The following is a 24,691-nucleotide window of genomic DNA, read 5'->3' as shown; positions in this document are numbered from 1 at the left end:
GGGGTGTGGTATAGCTGTGGAGGGGTGTGGTACAGCTGTGGAGGGTGTGGTATAGCTGTGGAGGGTGTGGTACAGCTGTGGTGGAGGTGTGGTATAGCTGTGGAGGGTGTGGTGCAGCTGTGGAGGGTGTGGTACAGCAGTGGAGGGGTGTGGCCCTGGTGGGAGTACAGCTCGCCCAGGGAAATGGGATCTGCTCACACCTGGAGCCACAGAGCCTTAGGCGGTCATCTCAGGTCCTTGGCAGCCCGTGCTCTCCACGTGAAGACAACACCGGATCCCTACCTCACACCATCCACAGAAGCCAGCTCCAGGGTCAGGGCCCTAAGGGTCAGGAGCAATGGCTGAAACATGTTTAAGAGGAGATAAGATGCGCAGGGCTGGTCAGGTCCGGGGCGCCCTCCCTTGCTGGGATCCTCCCTCCCTCTCCTCGCCGGTACCCTGTACATCCGGGTCTCTTGCCCTCCCCGCTGCTGCCTGGCTCATCGGGGCTCCAGCACAGGGCAGGTGCGGAGGGGCTCCCCTAGCTCGAGGAGGGCGGAGGAGCGGGGCTGGGAGCCTGGAGGAGCGAGCCGGGGACAGAGGGCGACAGAATCCAGCACTGGCTGGAGATGTCCAGCCTACGGAGTCTGAGAAGGGCATGTGGGATCAGGTGAATGTAGTCTTAAAGACACGGAGGAGCTGGCGTGGAATGCGTGAGTAAATCCCGCGTCCAGCAGAAGTTGCAAGAGAAGGCGTGGGGAGCCGTCGTTCGCTAGGAGGCAAACCGAAGAAACTGCACGCATTTCTCAGAGGTTAGAAGCAGCATCACAGGTCTCTGGGGAGCCCCGACGAGCCCCCGTGCTCTCCCACCCGGCATGTAGAGCGAGAGCTGGCTCAGGCTAGATGGTTGCAGGAATGCTTCACTTTACACTCCGGTTTGATGAACCGAAGGTGGCGAACCCTGCCGTGCAGAGCGCTCTCAGCCAGCACAGACGAGCGCTGCGGCGGATGGGGCGCGCCACGTTCCAGCGGAAGTAAATCACGAATCAGCAAATCCGATGTCTTTGCTTGATGCTGAGGCAACGCCAATGCTGAAAACCGCAGGAAACGTTTACCCACAGGACACCGCGGGTTGTCTAAGCAGCGAGGCTCGCGTCACGCTCGAAGCCCCGGCGTCCAGAAGCAGGTTACAAGTGAAGGAACTGCGCTGCTGGGCCGGGCGTTAGCATCCTGCCCGCCGTGCGCACCGCGGGAGCTTTGCCAAAGCCTCTGCGCTGACACGAACGGTGGTGTCGCAGCTCAGAGGCCCAGGTCTTCTAAATGTCTCAGGTCCACAACAGCACACCTGAGTGACGAGGCGGCCTCCCAGCCGGTTAAATCCGTGCTGCGTGCCAGCTCGGGAACCGGCGCCTGCGGGGGACAGACAGTGCCGGACTGGCGGAGATGCCGGTTCCCGAGTGACCGCGATGACCCCCTCCTTTGTTCTTGCTTTAGTCCTCTCCTCTGTCCCTCTCCCCTCTCTCTCTCTCTCTCTCTCTTTTTTTTTTTTTTTTTGACAGGCAGAGTGGACAGTGAGAGAGACAGAGAGAAAGGTCTTCCTTTGCCGTTGGTTCATCCTCCAATGGCCACCGCGTCCGGCGCGCTGTGGCCGGCACACCGAGCTGATCCGATGGCAGGATCCAGGTACTTATCCTGGTCTCCCATGGGGTGCAGGGTCCAAGCACTTGGGCCATCCTCCACTGCACTCCCTGGCCACAGCAGAGAGCTGTCCTGGAAGAGGGGCAACCGGGACAGAATCCGGCGCCCCGACCGGGACTAGAACCCGGTGTGCCGGTGCCGCAAGGCGGAGGATTAGCCTAGTGAGCTGCGGCGCCGGCCCCTCTCCCCTCTTTTTAGTCCTGTTCTTGTTCTTAAGACTTCTTTTCTGTGCCCAGATCTGTGAGGTTACACTCTGAAGGGATAGTGTCCTTCCAACAAGGCCAGCTGAGGCAGCTAATTATGCATTGCACTGGGGTCTCTACTGAGAAAAATTCTGTGACTTGACTACATATTTTTAATGTGGATTTTTTGAAAGCTAATATTTAATATTGCTTCTCCTGCATGGCAAAACTGCCGATGCTGCTATTTGAAAGCCCTCAACAACTTTGTTTCCTACTGCCGCGTTTTTCATGGGCAGCCAAAGTGAAAATGTTTAAATTAATTGTGTTGTGCAAATGGTACCCAACACAAACGTTTTTAAATTAGTAAGACTTTTGTTTAAAGTTTTAAGTTTGCATTTTGACCTTTTCTGTAAGGATGTATGTTGTGTGTTTAAGCTTTATTAACTAACGTGATCTGTGCATAGGATATCACGTATGCACGTGCATGTTTAAAGAATGGCTATTGATGATAAAATAAAAATCGGCTTTCATTTTACTAAAAGAGAAGAGAAAAGTGAGCTTCCGTGTGAACTGGAGACGGGAGCACGTCCTAGGTGAGACAAGCAAAACAAATCGGAACAAAGTGACAGAGTTGACAACACGGAATTAAAAACGCTCACTCGTCAAAACACTTCTCCAAGAACACAAAGGATGAACTGGGACTGGGAAAAGATCTCCCAGTGACAGAAGTGACAGAAGTGACGGGGGCTGCCGAGGGAGCTGACTGACAGCCCCACCTCCGGAGGCCTGGCAGCGGGTCGTGGACGGCTGACGCACAGGCGGTGCCATATCAGGTGTTCCCATTAGGCAACGCGAGGTGCGGGTGTCGGAGGCCACGTGCTCCACCCCAGGGTCTCTGAGCCTGGCCAGGGTGCAGACGGGAACCCAGGGATCAGCGGGCTGTGTCCTGGAAGGCTCAGCATCTCCGCCTCCCGGGTCGGCCTGCCACCCAGGAGGAGGCCCTGCACGTGGGCACCAGGAGACACGCGTGTGAAGTGCACAGCTGCACCGCTCAGGGAGCGAACGCCGAGCGGGGGTGGGTTAGTGAGCGGTGGACTGTGGACGGGCCTGGCGCTGAATGAGCAGCAGGGCCTGGGGCCCAGTGGAGGGATTCTGGCATCGCGAAACTGGGAGTGACGTGGGAGAAGCCAGTCCCCCGGGAGCACGCAGAGCTGCCGCACACGCACTCGTTTCACACACGCGTGTCAGGCTCCAGAGAAGGCTCTGACGTCTCCTCCCCTGGGACCTGCATCTGTTCTCTCCGCCGGCGCTCTCCACCTTCCATCACTCCTACCTGACCGTCAGCCGCCCACTGCGCAGCCGTCTACCTGGAGCACGCGGGTGGCTCTTACAGGACTGAGAAGGGGGAATGGAGGCCTTGCAGCCCGGCGGCCAGAGGCTGTCACAGAGCACGGGGGCCGAGCACAGCTCCACGTCATGCAGCGGGGCGCCAAGGACACCCCAAGCACAGTGAGCCCCGTCCTGCGTCCTGCCCGGCCGGTGCCCAGCGCCCAGCCTGCGCGGGAGGGAGGGAGGGCCTTGCGCGCGTTGCCTTGGGGACCGATTGCTCTGCTCGGCTGGAGATGCCGTCTCCAGGGGAGACGCAGCCCCAGCCGCGAAGGCCAAGGCCGCGGCCTTTCACACAGCGGCGAGTGTTGCTAAAAGGAGATTTTGAAAGGAGATGGGCCCTTCCCTTGGGGGAGGGGAGCAGCCCCTAGGGAGCAGAGGGTTCCAGGCCCAGGTAAAGTGGCCAGGCCTCAGCGTCTGAGGGTCCTAAGGGCAGAATAATGTGTTGTCTGGGTGCAGGAGTCACGGTGCGGTCCGGCCACGCTCCTATGGAGGCTTGGGGTGGACCCTGCCTCGTGGATCCCCAGGGCTGCAGGGCTCCCCAGACCACACCTGTCTGTTCTCTGCACTGTGTTGGTGTGGACGACGTCCCCAGCCCGATGTGGCTCGGGGGAGCCTGGTGGAGGGGCAGGCCCAGGCTGGCGACAGTGTTGCTAGCCGGCGGGCAGGACTAAGTCCACCGCAGGTGCTGGCGCTAGGGCTGAACCGTGGACCCACCCATGGCTCAGGACTCGCTACTTGGGTGTCGTCAGGGCCTCAGAGACGGCAGCTGCAGCAGCTGATGGTGGGCGGCGTCGGTACAGCCAGGGGGAGCACCGGGGAGAGCCTGCCTGGGATGCCCCAGGCTCGGGCTCTGTGCTGGGGTACAGCCCCATTGTCTGAACTCCTGTGTCTGCCTTGGCCATGGAGGACGGGTGTGGGGTCTCTGCCTTCCTACAAGGATCCCAAAGACGGTCACAGCTTCTGGTGTGGGCCTTGTTACCGGCCCGGCCCCGGGGTGCAGACAGATCGGGTCAGGCCCCCCAAGGGTGGGGGTGGGCCCCATGGGCCCCACCCTGGCTGCAGCTCGTGCCGGTGAGAGTGTGGGGACCCCCGTGCCCCTCCCTCCCAGCCCTGCCCGCAGCCCCACTCCCCTCCCTCCCGGCCCCGCCCGGCTGGTCAGCTCCAGGTTTTCCACATTTTCCGAAGGCCGAGCACATTTCCTCTTCCGTCCGCTCAGTTTCAACCCAGGGCTTCAAACCCCTTCTCAGCCTGGTTTCCCTGCGTTCATTCACGGCATCCAGACATGAACGCTGTCAGCTGCCCAGCGCGGGCGGACACCTAGACAGGGCAGGACCGGAGCGGCCATCGCTGGTGGCCCGGCGGCCACCGCAGCCTGTGGGGAGCGCGCGGCCCCGCTCGCCCGCCACGCAGGTGCCCATCCATGTAAGGTTCGCCCCGCATTCCGGTACTCCCGTGGAGGTGCGTGGGACTGGGCTTGGACACGAGGCATGGCGCCCGCCCCCAGCCTGAGAGCCACCCCGAGCCGGGGCCCTGCATGCTGGCCGTGGGAGCGCCGAGGGGCGCAGGGTTGGAGCCGGTGAGGGCACTCAGGCCGCCGAGCCCTGTCCCTGTCCCCGGCCCAGAGTCCAGCCCTTCCGCGGGAGCGCGCGGTGGCCCCCAGCGTTCCTGCGCTACCGGGAGCTGCAGGGCCGCGGAGACGGCTTCCGGGACTGTGGTGGCCGCTGTGGTGGCTGACCCCGCCGGTCAGTTAGCCGAGTGGGCTGCCGGCCCCGCCTTCGCACTGCTGTCCCTGACCTGGGGGACAGGTGCCTGTGTGCGGACGGGCGCAGCGGTTCCCTGTGCCACCCCTGCTCCCTGCGCCCCCAGTGTCACGAAGGCAGGAGCGGAGCAGAGAGGAGACAGAATTTGTTCAGAGAAAAGAAATCCGCGGAGGCCGGCCAGCTGCCCTCCTGCTGGCAAACCAAACAGGTGGAGAGGCCTGGAGCCCCGCAGGAGGGGCGGGGCGGGGCGGGGGTGGGGGCAGGGGTGGGGGCAGTCGGTGGAGCTGAGCGTCTCCATACGGGTTCTTCAGGTTTCACTCTGGCTTCCCAACCCCGGGAAGAATGCAGGGGTGGGGTGGGGACCAACACAGGGTGTGAGACGGAACTGGACTCTTGAAAAAATGGCTGAGGCTTCTATCCTTGTTCCATCTCCCAGGAGGCCCCCCGGGGTGGGGAACAGGTCGTCAACCCCGTGACCACAAGCGCCGCTGTCTAGTGGTGGGGACGCACCTGCCACCTCCCGGTGCTGAGAAGCCACAGCCGCCCTGGCCCCAGGCTTCTGCCGCCTCCAGCCTGGACCCTGCACAGCCCCAATGGGATTCTTGTGCCCCAGCAGCTGGCCCGGATCTGGGGGTGTCCCCACAACGTCCCACCAGGGGGCGCTGACTTCCCATTCTTGCTTTCTCTTTCCCCAGAGAGCCTCAGCCGCCATCCTGAAGACAACACTGTGCCAGCTGTCAAAGCCGCGGTGCCAGCCCCCAGGCCCCAGGTCCCCTCTTCGCGGTGCCGGCCCCCAGGCCCCAGGTCCCCTCCTCGCGGTGCCGGCCCCCAGGCCCCTTCCTCATCAAGAGGTGCATAAATGTGTGTATGAGGGTGTGAGCGCCTGCTGTATGTGCGTGCACACACATGAGGGTGTGAGTGCCTGCTGTATGTATGCGCACACACATGTGAGGGTGTGAGTGCCTGCTGTATGTGTGTGCACATACATGTGAGGGTGTGAGTGCCTGCTGTATGTGTGTGCACACACATGTGAGGGTGTCTGTGTCTGCTGTGTGTGCACACACATGTGAGGGTGTCTGTGCCTGCTGTATGTGCACACACATGTGAGGGTGTCTGTGCCTGCTGTATGTGTGTGCACACACATGTGAGGGTGTCTGTGTCCGCTGTGTGTATGTGCACACACATGTGAGGGTGTGAGTGCCTGCTGTATGTGCACACACACATGAGGGTGTCTGTGCCTGCTGTATGTGCACACACACGTGAGGGTGTGAGTGCCTGCTGTGTGTGCACACACATATTGTGTGAGTAGGGTGCCTGCTGTGTGTGTACACACGTGTACACAGCGCGTGGACATGTGTGAGAGTGAGGCCGTGTGTGTACAGCCGCACGGTTTCTAGATAGGAGTCGTGGTCAGAAAGCTCTTCGGTCGGCCACACACCGAAAGGCTGCACTCGGCCCATCCCGAGCTCGGGACCAGCCCAGGTCACCAGCGAGGCTCCCGCCAGGCCCGCCCCTGCGGCCACAGTGGGCAGACAGCGCAGGGCGAGGCGGGGAGACAGCCTCCCCCAGACTGGGTGCAGTGTCGGGGGCAGGGCCCCAGTGGAGTCCCCACAGCCCGGTTGCCAGCACTGTCCCCTCTGCGCCCCCACTGCAGGTCCTCGTTGTCCCTTTATGATGCCACCGTCCCCTGCTAAAGACCAACTCCTTCAGCCGGGGAGTGGCGCGAGGGAGAAGCCAGAGAGCCGGCCATAGAGGCTCAGAAGCTCTGTGTCCTCGTCCCACGCTGGCCGACCCCCCGACAGCATCAGGTGGCCAGCGGGCCGGGTCCCAGGGAGGAGGGGTTCCGCGGTGAGGGAGTGGGGGAGCTTGGCCCGTGCAGAGTGCCCGCCCCAGGCTGGCAGAACAGAGGTGGCAGGGTAGGGCCGGCTCAGCAAGACTGGGTGCCCCCTGCCCTCACGCGGGTGTTCTGGTGCGGGTGCGGTGACCGCTTCCTGCCACTTTGCCTCGGCCGCTCTGGGACCTTGCAGGTGGAGGCCCCTCCCTCTGCATTATCAGGGTGGTGGCATCTGGCCCGGCAGCTCCCCTGGCACTGGGGTGGGGCCCGGACCCCCTGCCCGGCTGGGAGGTGGGCTGTAGGAGCTGGGCAGCCTCTAGGGCTCTCCCCCGCCTGACTGAGCTGACTTCTGGGTTTTCCTTCAGCCCCGCTCACACCTTCTACCACGCTCCCCAGAGCCGCGTCTCCAGGGCGCTGGGGAACCTCAGCCCCGCTCCACTGCAGAGTCAGGATGCTGGCACGGAGGCCACAGGGCTTCCCCGGCAGGGCCACAGGAGCAAGGTCAGAGTGAACTCCGGCGGCCGAGCCCCAGATGTGTCTCGGAGTTAGAGTCACGTCGGGAACTCAAACAGGTGTGTGGGGGTGGGGGTGGGGCAGAAGAAAGGGCAGATGGGGAGGGAGTGAGCAGTGAGCAGCGTGGGCGTGGGCGTGGCGAAGCCGGCCCATTCCTGCGCGGGAGGCGCCCACCCCTCCCCTCTGGGTTTCCTGGTGGTGAAGGTGAAAAATGAACCAATTCCCAAAGAAGCAAGGACCAGCCCAGGGGTGACGGAGCAGCGGACGCAGGACGCCCGGGCTGTGTGCCCACGGGGTCAGCAACGCCGGAACAGAGGTTGAGATAAATACTGAGTGGCACCAGAGAGAGAGAAAGAGAGACTAAAAAATACTTAGTTATACATCTAGCAAATGCTTGAAAGTTTCCATATTCTTGTAATGTCTGTTCCTCCCAACTCGGCTTTTAGATCCAACACAGTCCCAGTCAGAACTGCAGTGAGCTGTGTAGACGTGAGTCAGTGCACAGTCGGCTGACCACAGTCCCAGGGCGGCGACTGACCGGGGCCTCACCGTGCCCGAGGCTCGGCATGAGCCACGTGGTCCCTGCTGGCCGCCTGCTTCCTTCTCAGGGTCTGGGGTTTTGACACCTGCCAGGCAGAGTGGCAGCGACCTGCAGCAGCCGGATGGGACCCGCACACCCCCAGGACTCGCAGCTGGGGGGCTCGGGGTGTCCTTTGAGAGCCCACTGCAGATGGCTGTGGCCGCTAGCACTGGCTCCCTCCGCACCTCGCCCCGTGTGCCTCTTCCTGACGCCCATTTTGCTTTGCATTCTTTTGCAGGAAGAAACCGCAGTCCCTGGGGCTGGCACTGTGGTGTGGCGGGAAAAGCCATGACACTGGCGTCCCACATGGGCACCGGTTCGAGTCCTGGCTGCTCCACTTCTGATTCAGCTCTCTGCTATCGCTTGGGAAGGCACTGGAAGATGGCACAAGTGCTTGGGCCCCTGCACCCGTGTGGGAGACCCCGAGGAAGCTCCTGGCTTCACATCAGCGCAGCTCTGGATGTTGTGGCCAACTGGGGAGTGAACCAGTGACAGAAGGTCTCTGTCGCTCTGTCACTCTGCCTTTCAAATAAATAATAAATCTTAAAACTAATGCACAGCCCCGAGGACAGCTCTGGCTGGACCCAAGAGTGCCTGCGTGCAGTCACTGGCCTGGGCTGGTCCTGGGAGCCTGACCCACCCCGCAGTGCTGAGCAAGGCTGCCTGGAGGAATAATTCCGGGCCTGCTACGAGGCCCGTGATCAGGGAATAGCAGCGAAGCAAGAGCGCGCCCAGGTGCAGACGCACAGCGGCTGGCTCTGAGCTTTGGCTAACAGGGCTGCGTAGCGGAATCCGCGTGCAAGGGGAGGGAACCTGAACACACCTCCATATCCGCCGAAAGCGACTGCAGAGGGCCAGGGGCCCAGATTAAAGTGCAAAACCGCGACGGTCCTGGAGGAGGCCCGGCGGACCTGGGCTCCTGTGTGGCCTGGTTCGACGCCGAGGCTTTCGAGATGTGGACAACGTCACCATGAAGAAGGACTTTATTCCGCACTTCTGGGCTGCGAACGAGATGGCACGGGACTGGGAGAACGGCCCCAGACACCCATCCAGGCAGGGGCTCCCGCGGCCCGGGAATCAGAAAGCAGCTGGCTCACGCTCCACCCCACCTCCTGTTACGGGGCCTCCCGTGGGTGGGGCTGGGGCTGCGCCAGGCATACAGAAAACAGCTGATTTGGCTCATAGCTTTGGGGGTTCAGGAGCACGGCCCCCACGTCTCCTAGGGCCTGGGGAGGGCCCGCTCAGCGTGTCGCATGGCGGGAGCCGTCATGACAGGGAGCAGTCACAGCAGTGAGGAAGGAGTCCAGGGAGCGGGAAGGGGCTGGTCTCGCTGTCCCCCCATGAACATCTCTCGTGGGAACTAACAGGTCCCCAGAGAACCCCCTCGCCTCGCTCTAGGCACCCCCCAGGACAGGCTCTGCCACCTCCCAACCCCGCCACCCAGAGACCCCTGGGGAGCAAACCCATGGAAACCAGCCTGGGGGTGCACAGACAGATGCACCCGACATGGAGGGACCCTGCACGTGCACCACTGGGTGGGACCCCGAGTCCACCCCGGGCATGCAGAGAGGCAAAGCTGTGGACGCAGTGGTGGGGGAGGGGAAGGGGACACAGAAGACGCCTGCAGGACGCAGGAGCCCTGCGCTCCCGGCCCTGCCCAGCGCGTGAGCGGGCGGTGACCGGCTGGAAAGGTGGGTACAGGAAACTCTGGGTCCCGGCAGCTGAAAGAGCTGGACTTGGCCGGTTACCCTGTGCTCCTCCACCTCCCCTGCTTGCCCCAGTGTCTGCGGGCCAGGTGACCAAGAGAGACTGTCCCAGGCAGCAGGGGGCAGGCTCCAGCCCTTTGGCACCGCTCCCCGGAGAGGCAGGCGGTCACTGCCCACGACTCCCTCACTCGCTTCGTCTCTGCTTCACTGGTCTCTCGGAGCCCATGTGGCCAGCACCGTCTCTGATTTCCAGCGGGGACTTTGTGGGCACAGGGGGGGGGTGTCCTGGAATCCTGGTCCCTGCTCAGAGAGGAACGGGGTCCCCACTCCAATGGGCACAGGGGCTGACACAGAGGCGGTGGGGCCCCTAGAAGGCACCCGGCCCACCCCCAGCTGCTCCTTCCCTCACCAGCCCCTGTGCCCTTGGTGCTGGCCTTGCTGGCTGCCCCAGGCCAGCAGGGACCCCACCCTGGGGAGAGGGAAGCAGTGGACGGTGGCCACCCTGCCTGACCACACGGGGGAGGACGGGGTTGAATTCACAAAATTCCCAACTCTAGGTGGAAGGGAGGGGTCCGGCTCAGCTGCTGGTGGCTGTGGTGATGGCGTGGAGGTCTTGGGCTCTCCAGGGGTCTCCTGGGAACAGGGGTGCCAAGGCCAGGGTCATCCTGGATCTCCCAAGGGGCTGCTGGGTCCAGCTTGGCTGAGGAAGGAACAATGACAGCTGCAGAGCGGGGGCAGGGGTGCACGGGGGCAGGTGCTTGGGCACAGACCGTGGACAGGTAGGGCAGCTGGGCCGTCCCGAGCGGCCAGGTGTGGGGGCAGCAGGACCTCACGGTCAGCCTCCCGCGGACATGGTGCCTGCTGCACCCTCCCCACATGGTCAGCCCCCCCCCCCCCCGGCTGTGGCCCAATCCCCCAGACACGTCCTGGAGGCCCCAGCCCTGCAGTCCCCTTCCCTCCCAGGACCCCGCCCAGAGCCTCTGACGGTGCTCACCTAGTGTGTCCCGGGCCAGGAGGCCGGCCCCTGTGTTCAGTGTGGCTATGGCCCTGCTGGCTGGCTCTGTCCATAGCTGGCAGCTCCAGTGGCAGAGGCCTGTGCTGAGAGCTGGGGGGCCCAGGGCTGTGGGGCAGGGTGGTGGGGCAACAAGGGGTTCGTCTATGGGGGGAGGGAGGGCGGTGGTCCCAGTGCGCTTGGAGGGGGACCCTGGTGCGACTCTTTCTGTGACCCTTCAGGCAAAGCTGAGGGGTGAGAGGCGTGGGGCAGGACAGTGGCTGGAGGAAGGGGCACTGGGTGGGCCAGCAGGGCCACGAGCAGGAGGCTGAGGCCCACACGGAGCAGGAGCACCCCCGGCTGGGCCCCGAGCCCCTGCCCTGCGGCGGGAGCCCTGTTGCAGAGGTTCTTGGAGCAGCAGTGCCTGGAGATCCTGCCCTGCACCTGCGGGCCCAGCGACCACACAAACACCCGGCTGCTGCTGGGGCACCGGGGAGCACAGCGCTTGCTGAGGGTGACGCTCACCCTGGACTCTGCGGAGGGGAGACAGCAGGTGGCACCAGTGCCCAGGGAGGACCAAGGCCCCAGGGAGGAGGGATCCAGGCTGCAGGGGTGGGGAGAGCGTGAGGGCACTGTCCAGGCGGGCAGCCGAGCCTGGCGCTGCAAGGGGAGCCCGTGGCCACCTTCTCCTGCCCCTTCCTGGGCAAGGCACTGCTGCCCACCGTCATGTCCATCCCCCGCATGGCAAACGGGCTCGGGGACTGCTGACCCTTGGGGCAGCCCTGCAGCTGGGCATGGCCTGGGCTCCGTTGGCCACGGAGGTGCAGTGAGGCAGGAAGTGGTGGAGGGGACGCCCAGCTCTGGGCTTGGCCTCTCCGACTGTCCCCTTCTGCTTGTGGCCCAGCTGTGCTCCTGACCACCGAGACTGCCCAGGACAGAGGCTGTGCCTGTCCCACCTGCTGCTGTAATGTGTTTTTATACTGTGTGGTAGCCTGTTACATTGTATCACCCAGTGCAACAGGCTGCAATGTGGGATTACGGGGCCTTCTCTTGCTGTGCATGGAGTGGACCCCTGCCCTGTGCAGCTGCCTCCCCGCCCCACCCCACCCCTGCACAGAAGGCCCTGAACTGGGCTGGAGCCAAGGCTAAAAGAAAAAGACACCCTCCGCTGAGGGGGCAAGGCTGTCACTGCAGGACACAGGGCCTCCCTCCGAGCCGCCAGATGGCCCGCCTGCCCCTCCCACCGAGCTCCTGGAACACCTGGACACCCACGCTGCTCAGGTTCCTCCCGGGGCAACTGGCGCCTGCTGCAGCGGGCGTGGACATAGGCCGGTGGCAGGCAGCTCTGCCAGCGCCACCCACCTGGGTCCCAGGAGCTAGGGTTTGCGAGGCGATATCTCTGTTAGCCCCTGGTGGCCGTGGAGTGCCTGGCCTTGGTGACTGCCCACCACGGTTTCCCGGATGCTTCCAGGAGGCCTGGCCACAGTGCAGAGGCCACGCCTACTCAGGGTTGCAGACACCCGGCAGCCCGAGCAGGCTCCTGGGACTCACCCGCCTGGAAGAACACCTCATGGGATACGCACACACGGTCAGCAGCGGCGCAGGGCGTGGGCAAGCAGTGGCCTGGGACGGATACCTTGAAACACTGGAAGCAGCTCAGGTTCTGGGCTGTGCGCAGAGGTGCGGTGGTGAGGGCCAGCCCCGCTGCCTGCCACCCCCGCCGCCGTCCCCCTTACCTGGGAGATCCTCATTTACCTGGCGTCGTCGCGCGGTTCACTGTCACATGGTCCATCGCCCCAGCCAGCAACAGGGACGCCCACAGGACCACGACGAGTCCCTCCATGGCGCTCAGGCCCTGCCTGGGAGTGGGGGGTGGTGGCTTCACCTGGCCCCGCGGCTCTGTCTGCTGCCCAGACTCGGCCTCGCCCCTCCGCCCCCCACCTACCTTGTCTCCAACCCCTTGTCCTGGGCCCCTCAGGCCAGCCGGCTCCCAGCCCACACCGGTCCTGCACCTGTGTCTCGGGGAGGAGTCGTGGAGGCCCCCGGGGCAGCTCTGGCTCAGGGACAGGCAGGCGCCTGGAGTCCTGAGACCAGGTCTTCCCACCTGCGGCTGCCCTCGGGGCAGCCCAGTCCTGAGCACACCCAGCTCCACACAGTCTGGAAAGGCAGAGGGGGAGTCAGGGGGCTTCAAGGGGGAGGAGCTAGGGGAGGGGGATCAAGAGGGGTCATGGTGATGCAGGCTGGCCTAGAACAGAACCGATTAGGTCTGTGAGCTGGAGACCATGCCCTTCACCACCCCTCTGTGTGTCTCAGTCCCTATCTGCCCACCGGACCACGTAACCACGCCCCTTTGCAAAGCGCATAAAAGGCAAAGAGCGCCCCAAAGTCGCTCTCTGCCTCTGCTCCACTGCCGGTGATCAGCTGTTGATGGTGGCTTTTGGCCTGCTTGCTGCTGGGTGTGGACCCCAACCTAACTCCCAGACTCTCCCTGCTCTCTTAGTTTAGGCGCACGGCCTCACTCTCCTAGGCACTTCTCCCACTGAATAAAAAGCCCAGAGCTCACCATGCTGCCTCGTTATTTGTGCCAGTGTTCAGAATTCTTCTCTGACTCTGAGGCAAGAGCCCACACAGGCCCAGTAACACCGGGAATTTATTAATAAGCACATGGTACAACGCTTAGCACTTTGCCGGAGCCCGGCTCTAGCAGGTCCAGGGGTTCCCGAAGGTGTGGGCGGCGCCCCGCAGGAAGAAGCAAGAGACACAGCAAGGCTGACGGTGCGGCTCTGGCCCTGCGGCACCTACTTCATTGTAGCACAAGTCACACAATGGTCCCTGCTTCTCACAGTAACACGCCTGCTGTCCATCTTCTCACAGCCATTGGCCTGTGTTTTATGCTGCCCCTGGACTCCATGTCAGCATCTAGTTCCAATTTCTTTGATTTCCAAGGGCATGCTCAGAGCATGGGCTACAACCACAGACAGGCGCGGGACAACAGGCTGCCCACACACGCCAAGGTCTGCAGTGCTGTCCAGCTATGCGGAAACTGGCTACAGCAGCTAGATAGTACCTTCCTAATCTAATCCTACTGGAACCCGGATGTGCAAAGCAGGCCCTGCTAAAAATGGGTCCCCTCTTTGCAGTTCTGTCTGTGACCCTGTAATTCCTTTACTGCACTGATTTAAGGCTCACTTAGCTCTCTGCCACAGTTTCGACATCCTGACCATTGTTGTATAAAACTTTGATAGCATTCATCTTTATTCTGGTGGGACGTATACACCAGGGAGCCTGTTGCCTTTTAATTCTTTCCCACAAACAGCTCAACCTTGGGTAAAGCATCACCCCTTCTCCTATACTAGCATTTGGTTTGAACTTCTACAAAGCTGTGGACATTTTGGGGATAAGGAGACTAAGCGTTCTTCCCTACACTCGGGAATACAGCAATCATTAGCAGGACCACCAGGAAGCTCCGGCTTTTGTATGCAGAGTGTAGTTTCCAGCAAACCTAAAGCCACCAAGTCGTTCTCACGCTCGCTGAGACAGACCTTCTGCTGTGACCTTGTCAGCCAGCCAAAGTGGCCTTGGCCTCGCCAGCACCTCATATTCTGGTAACATGACACCCCAGATGGAACCTCTAAGGGCTATGGCCCTTAGATAACAGTGCGGCTGAATGGGATTGGGCTGAGAAGCGCAGGGCAGGCAGGAGCCCCGTGGGGAGGGGACAGGCTGGGGGAGGGAGCCTGGAGCAACTCCCCTGCCTGGGAACAAGCGTGGACCCTCACCTGCAGGTGACTTCCCCGCAGCTAAGTGAGCTCTGGCTGGGCCCTGGAAATATCGCTGGAGGGAAGGCCGTGGGAGACATGGGGTTCCTGTCTTCACGCAAGAAAGGATTCAGGCGTGAGACCGAGAGCGGGGTGATAAGGATTTATTGGGGACAGGGCATCCGTCAGAACCGAAGGGATAGAGAGAGAGCGCCTTGTCACTGGGACTGGGGAGAGCGAGGTTGGTGGTTGATGGAGAGAACACACCCGGGCAGGCCAGGCGGGGGCTCAGCAGGGAGCAGAGGGCTGAGTCTGCTTGCACTCCCTGGGTTTTTAAGGGAGTCTGTTTACCACCCCCACCACCTCCCCTCTCCTCCAGGACAAAGGATGGGGTCCCTCAGCTGAAAATTAGCAAATTCCCCCCCAGATTTGCTGGCCTGGGCAGAGTTGGGGGGCTCCCCTAGGGCGTCTGAGAAGGTTTCAGGGCCCCAGGTTACCAGGTCAGGCAGCCCCTTTGGTCCTGAGGAGAGCATTCTCCTGGGAGCTGTCCCTGGGGGGAGGGCTGGGAGCACCTGGGAGGTCATCAGGGTCTGGGCAGGACTCTAAAGTGGGAGACGCGGGGCTTCTGGGGCTTCCCAGTAGGTGCTGGTCCTCAGGCCCTTCTCACATGCACAGAGGCTCAGTTTCTGACTTCCTGCCTAACATATCCCCTCAAGAAAAAATACCCATAATTCTTTTATGGGGATAAATGGGCAGAGTTCCGTCTACTGTAGCTACTTTGGAAGCCGACAAATGGGCGTAGAGATGGATATGGGTATTTCTCTCGCTGTCTGTCCCATGGTGCTTGAGAGTGGCCTCAGGAAGCATTGTCCTGCGTGGTCCAGAGGACGGGTCACCTTGTCTTAGGTAGGCTGGAGCCGTGTCTGAGAAGCACCTGGAGCCGGATGGCTTGTCTTCTGTTAGAGACAGAGCAAGGATGTTAAGGCTCAGTAGTGTGCAGAGAGCAGAAAGAATGTGGCCGCAGTGTCGCCGAGGAGAGGCGATGACCAGGGCTTCCATGACCAGATGTGATGCTAGGCCGGATATTTTAGCCACGGCTGACCTGGCCCTGGAGTTGTCTGTCCTTGTCCGGGAAAGCATGGACAGGGTTTCGTACCCCTTTAGTTTGACCCTGGTTCGGGCACTTTCTGGGGCAGCAGGTGGCGGGGGTAGGGCCTGCCTGCTTGAAGGACTGAATCAGCAGTCCCTCCTTGAGAGCCCCGGTCAAGGCAGCTTTGTAATGGATGAAAGCTGTGCTTTCTTCTTCCCAAAGGAGGGCGCTCTGCTGTGGCTCCCTGTCCAGGGCTTGGAGTAGGAACTGTGCTGATTCCCTGTATCTAGGAACCTGTTACCTGTTAGGGAAACGCTGGGGCTGCCTGGAGTTTGCAGAGGTGGGAATTTGCTGCATGGCCCCTATCCTCTCTGGGGCAGGTTCTCCCCCAGGGGTGAGGATAAGGGTTGACTAGTTCACACTCTGATGGACTAGCTATGCTTTGCTTTCCTCTGGACACCTAGGAGCTAGTTTTGCTAGGAAGTCAAGCCAATGTACAAGACTAGAGTCTCAGGCTGGGAAAGGAGACAGACTAACAAGTCATTCACATTTAACCATCTGCATTATGGACTACTGTGCACCCCCTCGAGAGATAGGCCCCGTAAGTCCTCAGTGAGGGCCTGTCCGAGTAGGTGCAGGACTATCTGAGTTAGCTGAAAGCCCTGCTTTTAGGAACTGGCAGGAGGGCTCTCTAAGCTGAATGCTACTGGATGGACTTTAAGGCCTGGCTGGGTGAGTGAGGCCCAGACCTATCTGGTCCCCGAAGATTTCCCCTGCACAGGGCTCGCCTGGCGCTTGGGCCGTCTTAGACAAGGACTCACCTTTAGAGGGTAGAATATTCCTCGCGCCCTTGCCGCAGCGGCCGTTTGTTGGAAAACTGCAATAGGCTGAGCTGTCTGCTTTTGGATGTCTTCGTAGTCACCTTCTCCGGAAAGCAATGCAGCGTCCCCCCCACCCGGATCTCCTCCCTGGACTTACCTTTGCAGTAAAAACTCCGCTCCAGAGAGGCAGGCCCTGGCTACTGTCTTCCAATCAGCAGGCACTGGAGTAGCTTGAGCCAGACCGTCTGGCAGGCTCCGTGTGTAAGGGGCAGTGGACCATTCGCATCACAGGCAGATTTTAGATCTTTCAATTTTAAAAGGCGCTGGATGGTGGCGGCGCACGGCCTGCCCATTCTCTGTTTATATTTCCACAGGGAAAACGCCGAAAAGGTTCCGGCTCCCTCTTGACCTGCTCGGCTGCTTCCCTGAGAGTTTGAGCGACTCTTTTACCGGGATAAATAAGCCCCATTATGTTGTTCCGGCAAACATCCCCCTTTCTATTAAAGGAATTATCTTTATTCTCATTATTTTTTATAAAAAATTCAAAGGGAGGGTGGAGGGAGCAAGCCTGGCCACAGATACAGCAGATGGCAGGATCGGTTATCCGCGCCATCACTGCTTCTGGCCTCCTCAATTTTCTCATGTAGGAAGCGGAGAGCTCCTTTGAGCAAAGTCTTGTCTCTTTGTTGGGTCAAAATGTCCTTCACTAGCGACCACAAGGAGCAGGTTAACGCGGGCAGTGAATCAGGTCCACGTTTTTGTGAGCAAGAATTAAGCTCTTCGCCAAGTTCCTCCCAGTGCGCCTCATCTCCAAGTCCTCCTCGGCAGACCACGGCCTTGCGATCCTGTGGCCTCTGGAAACTGCTCCATTGCCGTCTTTTAAACCCTGTGCTCGCGTCTGTACTGATGCCTTAACCTCCTTCACTACCGGCGGTTTTCCTAATGCTTGTCCCATAGCGCCTGCCTAAAAGAACTTCACAATTTGGTGTCGGGTGCTCACCACAAATCCCACAGACCTAGAGTCTGTACAGACCTAGAGCACACACCTAGAGCACAGACCTAGAGCACAGACCTAGAGTACAGACCTAGAATATAGACCTAGAGCACAGACCTAGAGTACAGACCTAGACACAGACCTAGAGTACAGACCTGGAGTCTGTATAGACCTAGAGTATAGACCTAGAGCACAGACCTAGAGCACAGACCTAGAGTAGAGACCTAGAGCACAGACCTAGAGCACAGACCTAGAGCACAGACCTAGAGTACAGACCTAGAGCACAGACCTAGAGCACACACCTAGAGCACAGACCTAGAGCACAGACCTAGAGCACAGACCTAGAGTACACACCTAGAGCACAGACCTAGAGTACAGACCTAGAGTACAGACCTAGAGCACCTACCTAGAGTGCAGACCTAGAGCACAGACCTAGAGCACAGACCTAGAGTACAGACCTAGAGCACAGACCTAGAGTACACACCTAGAGCACAGACCTAGAGCACAGACCTAGAGCACAGACCTAGAGCACAGACCTAGAGTACAGACCTAGAGCACAGACCTAGAGTACACACCTAGAGTACAGACCTAGAGCACAGACCTAGAGCACAGACCTAGAGTAGAGACCTAGAGTACAGACCTAGAGTACAGACCTAGAGTACAGACCTAGAGCACAGACCTAGAGTAGAGACCTAGAGCACAGACCTAGAGTACACACCTAGAGCACAGACCTAGAGTACAGACCTAGAGTACAGACCTAGAGCACAGACCTAGAGCACAGACCTAGAGTAGAGACCTAGAGCACAGACCTAGAGTACACACCTAGAGCACAGACCTAGAGTACAGACCTAGAGTACAGACCTAGAGCACAGACCTAGAGTACAGACCTAGAGTACAGACCTAGAGCACAGACCTAGAGCACAGACCTAGAGCACAGACCTAGAGTACAGACCTAGAGCACAGACCTAGAGTACACACCTAGAGTACAGACCTAGAGCACAGACCTAGAGCACAGACCTAGAGCACAGACCTAGAGTAGAGACCTAGAGTACAGACCTAGAGTACAGACCTAGAGTACAGACCTAGAGCACAGACCTAGAGTAGAGACCTAGAGCACAGACCTAGAGTACACACCTAGAGCACAGACCTAGAGTACAGACCTAGAGTACAGACCTAGAGCACAGACCTAGAGCACAGACCTAGAGTAGAGACCTAGAGTACAGACCTAGAGCACAGACCTAGAGCACAGACCTAGAGCACAGACCTAGAGTACACACCTAGAGCACAGACCTAGAGCACAGACCTAGAGCACAGACCTAGAGTAGAGACCTAGAGCACAGACCTAGAGCACACACCTAGAGTACAGACCTAGAGCACAGACCTAGAGCACAGACCTAGAGCACCTACCTAGAGTGCAGACCTAGAGTACAGACCTAGAGCACAGACCTAGAGCACAGACCTAGAGCACAGACCTAGAGCACCTACCTAGAGTGCAGACCTAGAGTACAGACCTAGAGCACAGACCTAGAGCACAGACCTAGAGCACAGACCTAGAGTACAGACCTAGAGCACCTACCTAGAGCACAGACCTAGAGCACAGACCTAGAGCACAGACCTAGAGTACAGACCTAGAATATAGACCTAGAGCACAGACCTAGAGTACAGACCTAGACACAGACCTAGAGTACAGACCTGGAGTCTGTATAGACCTAGAGTATAGACCTAGAGCACAGACCTAGAGCACAGACCTAGAGTAGAGACCTAGAGCACAGACCTAGAGCACAGACCTAGAGCACAGACCTAGAGTACAGACCTAGAGCACAGACCTAGAGCACACACCTAGAGCACAGACCTAGAGCACAGACCTAGAGCACAGACCTAGAGTACACACCTAGAGCACAGACCTAGAGTACAGACCTAGAGTACAGACCTAGAGCACCTACCTAGAGTGCAGACCTAGAGCACAGACCTAGAGCACAGACCTAGAGTACAGACCTAGAGCACAGACCTAGAGTACACACCTAGAGCACAGACCTAGAGCACAGACCTAGAGCACAGACCTAGAGCACAGACCTAGAGTACAGACCTAGAGCACAGACCTAGAGTACACACCTAGAGTACAGACCTAGAGCACAGACCTAGAGCACAGACCTAGAGTAGAGACCTAGAGTACAGACCTAGAGTACAGACCTAGAGTACAGACCTAGAGCACAGACCTAGAGTAGAGACCTAGAGCACAGACCTAGAGTACACACCTAGAGCACAGACCTAGAGTACAGACCTAGAGTACAGACCTAGAGCACAGACCTAGAGCACAGACCTAGAGTAGAGACCTAGAGCACAGACCTAGAGTACACACCTAGAGCACAGACCTAGAGTACAGACCTAGAGTACAGACCTAGAGCACAGACCTAGAGTACAGACCTAGAGTACAGACCTAGAGCACAGACCTAGAGCACAGACCTAGAGCACAGACCTAGAGTACAGACCTAGAGCACAGACCTAGAGTACACACCTAGAGTACAGACCTAGAGCACAGACCTAGAGCACAGACCTAGAGCACAGACCTAGAGTAGAGACCTAGAGTACAGACCTAGAGTACAGACCTAGAGTACAGACCTAGAGCACAGACCTAGAGTAGAGACCTAGAGCACAGACCTAGAGTACACACCTAGAGCACAGACCTAGAGTACAGACCTAGAGTACAGACCTAGAGCACAGACCTAGAGCACAGACCTAGAGTAGAGACCTAGAGTACAGACCTAGAGCACAGACCTAGAGCACAGACCTAGAGCACAGACCTAGAGTACACACCTAGAGCACAGACCTAGAGCACAGACCTAGAGCACAGACCTAGAGTAGAGACCTAGAGCACAGACCTAGAGCACACACCTAGAGTACAGACCTAGAGCACAGACCTAGAGCACAGACCTAGAGCACCTACCTAGAGTGCAGACCTAGAGTACAGACCTAGAGCACAGACCTAGAGCACAGACCTAGAGCACAGACCTAGAGCACCTACCTAGAGTGCAGACCTAGAGTACAGACCTAGAGCACAGACCTAGAGCACAGACCTAGAGCACAGACCTAGAGTACAGACCTAGAGCACCTACCTAGAGCACAGACCTAGAGCACAGACCTAGAGCACAGACCTAGAGTACAGACCTAGAGCATAGACCTAGAGTCTGTATAGACCTAGAGCACAGACCTAGAGCACACACCTAGAGCACAGACCTAGAGCACACACCTAGAGCACAGACCTAGAGTACAGACCTAGAGTAGAGACCTAGAGTACAGACCTAGAGCACAGACCTAGAGCACAGACCTAGAGCACAGACCTAGAGTACAGACCTAGAGCACAGACCTAGAGCACACACCTAGAGCACAGACCTAGAGCACAGACCTAGAGCACAGACCTAGAGTACACACCTAGAGCACAGACCTAGAGTACAGACCTAGAGTACAGACCTAGAGCACCTACCTAGAGTGCAGACCTAGAGCACAGACCTAGAGCACAGACCTAGAGTACAGACCTAGAGCACAGACCTAGAGTACACACCTAGAGCACAGACCTAGAGCACAGACCTAGAGTACAGACCTAGAGCACCTACCTAGAGTGCAGACCTAGAGCACAGACCTAGAGCACAGACCTAGAGTACAGACCTAGAGCACAGACCTAGAGCACAGACCTAGAGTACAGACCTAGAGCACAGACCTAGAGTACACACCTAGAGCACAGACCTAGAGCACAGACCTAGAGCACAGACCTAGAGCACAGACCTAGAGTAGAGACCTAGAGCACAGACCTAGAGCACAGACCTAGAGTAGAGACCTAGAGCACAGACCTAGAGTACACACCTAGAGCACAGACCTAGAGTACAGACCTAGAGTACAGACCTAGAGCACAGACCTAGAGCACAGACCTAGAGTAGAGACCTAGAGTACAGACCTAGAGCACAGACCTAGAGCACAGACCTAGAGCACAGACCTAGAGTAGAGACCTAGAGCACAGACCTAGAGCACAGACCTAGAGCACAGACCTAGAGTAGAGACCTAGAGCACAGACCTAGAGCACACACCTAGAGTACAGACCTAGAGCACAGACCTAGAGCACAGACCTAGAGCACCTACCTAGAGTGCAGACCTAGAGTACAGACCTAGAGCACAGACCTAGAGCACAGACCTAGAGCACAGACCTAGAGCACCTACCTAGAGTGCAGACCTAGAGTACAGACCTAGAGCACAGACCTAGAGCACAGACCTAGAGCACAGACCTAGAGTACAGACCTAGAGCACCTACCTAGAGCACAGACCTAGAGCACAGACCTAGAGCACAGACCTAGAGTACAGACCTAGAGCATAGACCTAGAGTCTGTATAGACCTAGAGCACAGACCTAGAGCACACACCTAGAGCACACACCTAGAGCACAGACCTAGAGTACAGACCTAGAGTAGAGACCTAGAGTACAGACCTAGAGAGTAGAGACCTAGAGCACAGACCTAGAGCACAGACCTAGAGTACAGACCTAGAGTATAGACCTAGAGCACAGATCTAGAGCACAGACCTAGAGTACAGACCTAGAGTACAGACCTAGAGTACAGACCTAGAGCACAGACCTAGAGTACACACCTAGAGCACAGACCTAGAGCACAGACCTAGAGTACACACCTAGAGCACAGACCTAGAGCACAGACCTAGAGCAGAGACCTAGAGTAGAGACCTAGAGCACAGACCTAGAGCACAGACCTAGAGCACAGACCTAGAGTAGAGACCTAGAGCACAGACCTAGAGTCGCGCCTTCGTGACTCTCAGGTTCCTCCCTGCTTCTCTAATTTCCAGGTCCCTGTTCGGGCGCCACTTGTGCCGACCCGCTGCACAAAGCACCGGGTTTCCTGAAACAGAGAGCGGGAATGGGGACAAGGCCGCAAAGGATGGAGCCGAGACAGATCCTGATCGAGGCTCGTTTATTCTAAAATTCCAGCAGTGTTTACACGACCGGCTGTAGTGTAAAGAAGCACAGAGGATAACCTACGTCAGCCGCTTATCAGGTTACAGACAATTCTGGACAGAGCGTTCCTGCTTAATTGATTGAAAAAGACTTTTAACTACCCAGTCACCCATCATCGATTACGAGAGTACAACAAAGGCAAGTGGAAGATAAATGAAGGTTTGAGCAGGACTGATCATCTACATCTGTTTCCTGTAAAAGCGTAACAGTAACATACGGCCTCCTCCTGCGCTCTCCCTGTGCCTCGTTAACCTTTTACCCGGCCGCCGCAGAGTCTGCGTCTGTTCGTTCAGTATTTACCAAAGGGTGATTGCTCCCAGCTGCCCACAGAAGGGGCGCTCTGCCCCTTCACCGCGTACACCGAAGAATCAATCCAGCTGTCACATTAGTTCATAGTTTGACCTCTTTTTCTGGCTATGCTGTTTGGGGCCCTGTGCTGTGGCCAGGCATTAGTACAGAAAAGTCAGTCATCCCTTACACAAGGTCTGGGGATCAAACCCGACACACAGTGGAGAGTCCTGCAGAACAGGAGCAACCTCCCTTCTGAAGAGAAAAGAGGAGTGAGGCAGCGAGTCGGGTCTCCAGCCTGACTTCCCGGGCTTTCAGATTTAACTGGTGTTGGACCAGTGCTTACTGCATAGCCTGACTCAGAGGAGAAGTTGTGGCAGACGTCTCTGCCATCCTTTGGCTTCCGGTATTTACCGTGTAGCCAGTGGGTTATGGGCCTGGGTTTCCGGGTTTAACTAGTCTTACTGTGGAACCCATAAGTTTAGGTTTTGGGCTTCCGGGTTTTCCCCGTGTAGCCTGTGGACATTAGAGCTTTCTTGGGCTCCTGGAACCCAGTGCTCTAGCATCTGCCGCATAACCATCTCTTGTCGTGTCTAAGTCTCTTCTGGAACACTTTCTCCCTTTTGGCTAGACCTCCCGTTTGATCCACATTTGAACCAGCAATACATTTGAACTAGCAATGCCTGGTTGTTCAGTGTTAGCTGGACGGAGACTTGTCAGTCCCTCTTTAAAGGATCTGGCTTCTGAGCCAGAGACTGCAGCAGCTAGAAAGAAACACGTTTATAGCTGAAGTTTAGCATCATTTCACATCTTGGCGCCACTTTTAATCTAAACAGCCTGATTGGTTATTATCTCTGCAAGATGAGGGATACATCTTTTGAATCTTCAGGGGCCCTCAGAGATGTCAAAAGTCCAGAGAATTTAGAACTTTGATTTTCAGAAAGTCTGCTAAAGGTGCCAAGAGAACTTAGAGTATCGGGGCAAAATAGAATTCCTTAACATCCTGAAATGATAGCCATCCATTTAGCCAGGGCGATTAAAACACTTTTAGACCAGATTTATTCATAATGATATTTAACATAACTTAAACATTTAACAGTCAACGCTTTTCATCAATCAGAACTTAACAGAGACAGCAGAGTACACAGAGTACTTCGGCAGTACACAAATTCTATGTCTCTTGTTGAATAAACCAGAAATAAAAAACCTTGAACATAAGAGTTAGCACACGGAACACCGCGAAACTTGGAACAATTAAACAGAGTCAAAAAGAGCTTTCAGGACCTAGAAATGGCACAAAGTAGCCAATTAAACAGACACTCCTAAAAGGAGACGTTGCAGTTTTACAAAAGCAGATTTTAACATTTAAGGGCCGGCCTGCGGCTCACTAGGCTAATCCTCTGCCTGGGGCATCGGCACCCTGAGTTCTAGTCCCTGTCGGGGCGCTGGATTCTGTCCCGGTTGCCCCTCTTCCAGGCCAGCTCTCTGCTGTGGCCCGGGAGTGCAGTGGAGGATGGCCCAAGTGCTTGGGCCCTGCACCCCATGGGAGACCAGGAGAAGCACCTGGCTCCTGCCTTCGGATCAGCGCGGTGCGCCCGCCATAGCGGCCATTTGGGGGGGGTGAACCAATGGAAAAAGGAAGACCTTTCTCTCTGTCTTACTGTCTAACTCTGCCTGTCCAAAAAAAAAACAAAAAACAAACAAACAAAAAAAAAACGATTTACATTCGAGACCATTTCCAGATATTTACTAACTTATTATTTTTCTCAAACTGTGAGACCTGAGCCTGGATCAAGGTGTAACTATTTTAATCAGGCCTCCATCTTGGAACTTGGGCCTGACCAGGCCCTGAACTCTGAGCCAGAAGCTCCTAAAAGTAAATAAATGGACTCCCCTTGCAGTAAACTCTCCTAGCAACAGCCGAGTAACAGGTAACAGAGAAATACCTGGAGTTCCTGGTGTCTCAGGGCAGATGAGGTGACTGATAGCTACCTGAGACCCTGCAGTTGGGCACGAACACCCCAGCAGCTGGGACCCTATGCTTCGGCCAATCAGTTCAAAAGGCATCAACCCCAAAGCCATCCAACCACCTTTAGTA

The 24,691-nt window shown here is 57.8% G+C and overlaps 1 protein-coding gene and 1 pseudogene across 1 annotated transcript; one reads left to right on the top strand and one right to left on the bottom strand.

Annotated features, from left to right (window-relative positions):
• The first annotated feature begins 337 nt into the window (after positions 1-337).
• On the top strand, positions 338-1,205 carry LOC127486799 (CYFIP-related Rac1 interactor B pseudogene; annotated as a pseudogene).
• A 7,698-nt stretch (positions 1,206-8,903) lies between these two features.
• Positions 8,904-13,201, bottom strand: LY6L (lymphocyte antigen 6 family member L). Its single transcript, XM_051831026.2, has 5 exons — positions 12,578-13,201; positions 12,388-12,491; positions 12,184-12,300; positions 10,636-11,165; positions 8,904-10,341 (listed from the first exon to the last, which is right to left on the bottom strand). The coding sequence occupies exons 2-4, from the start codon at positions 12,473-12,475 to the stop codon at positions 10,798-10,800; spliced, it is 573 nt and encodes a 190-aa protein (XP_051686986.1). The 5' UTR covers positions 12,476-12,491; positions 12,578-13,201; the 3' UTR covers positions 8,904-10,341; positions 10,636-10,797.
• Positions 13,202-24,691: the final 11,490 nt, after the last annotated feature.

Source organism: Oryctolagus cuniculus, chromosome 6 (genome assembly GCF_964237555.1).
Source record: "Oryctolagus cuniculus chromosome 6, mOryCun1.1, whole genome shotgun sequence".
Lineage (NCBI taxonomy): Eukaryota > Metazoa > Chordata > Mammalia > Lagomorpha > Leporidae > Oryctolagus > Oryctolagus cuniculus.
The sequence above is the reverse complement of the archived record's forward strand: the minus strand, read 5'-3'. Positions and strand labels throughout refer to the sequence as shown.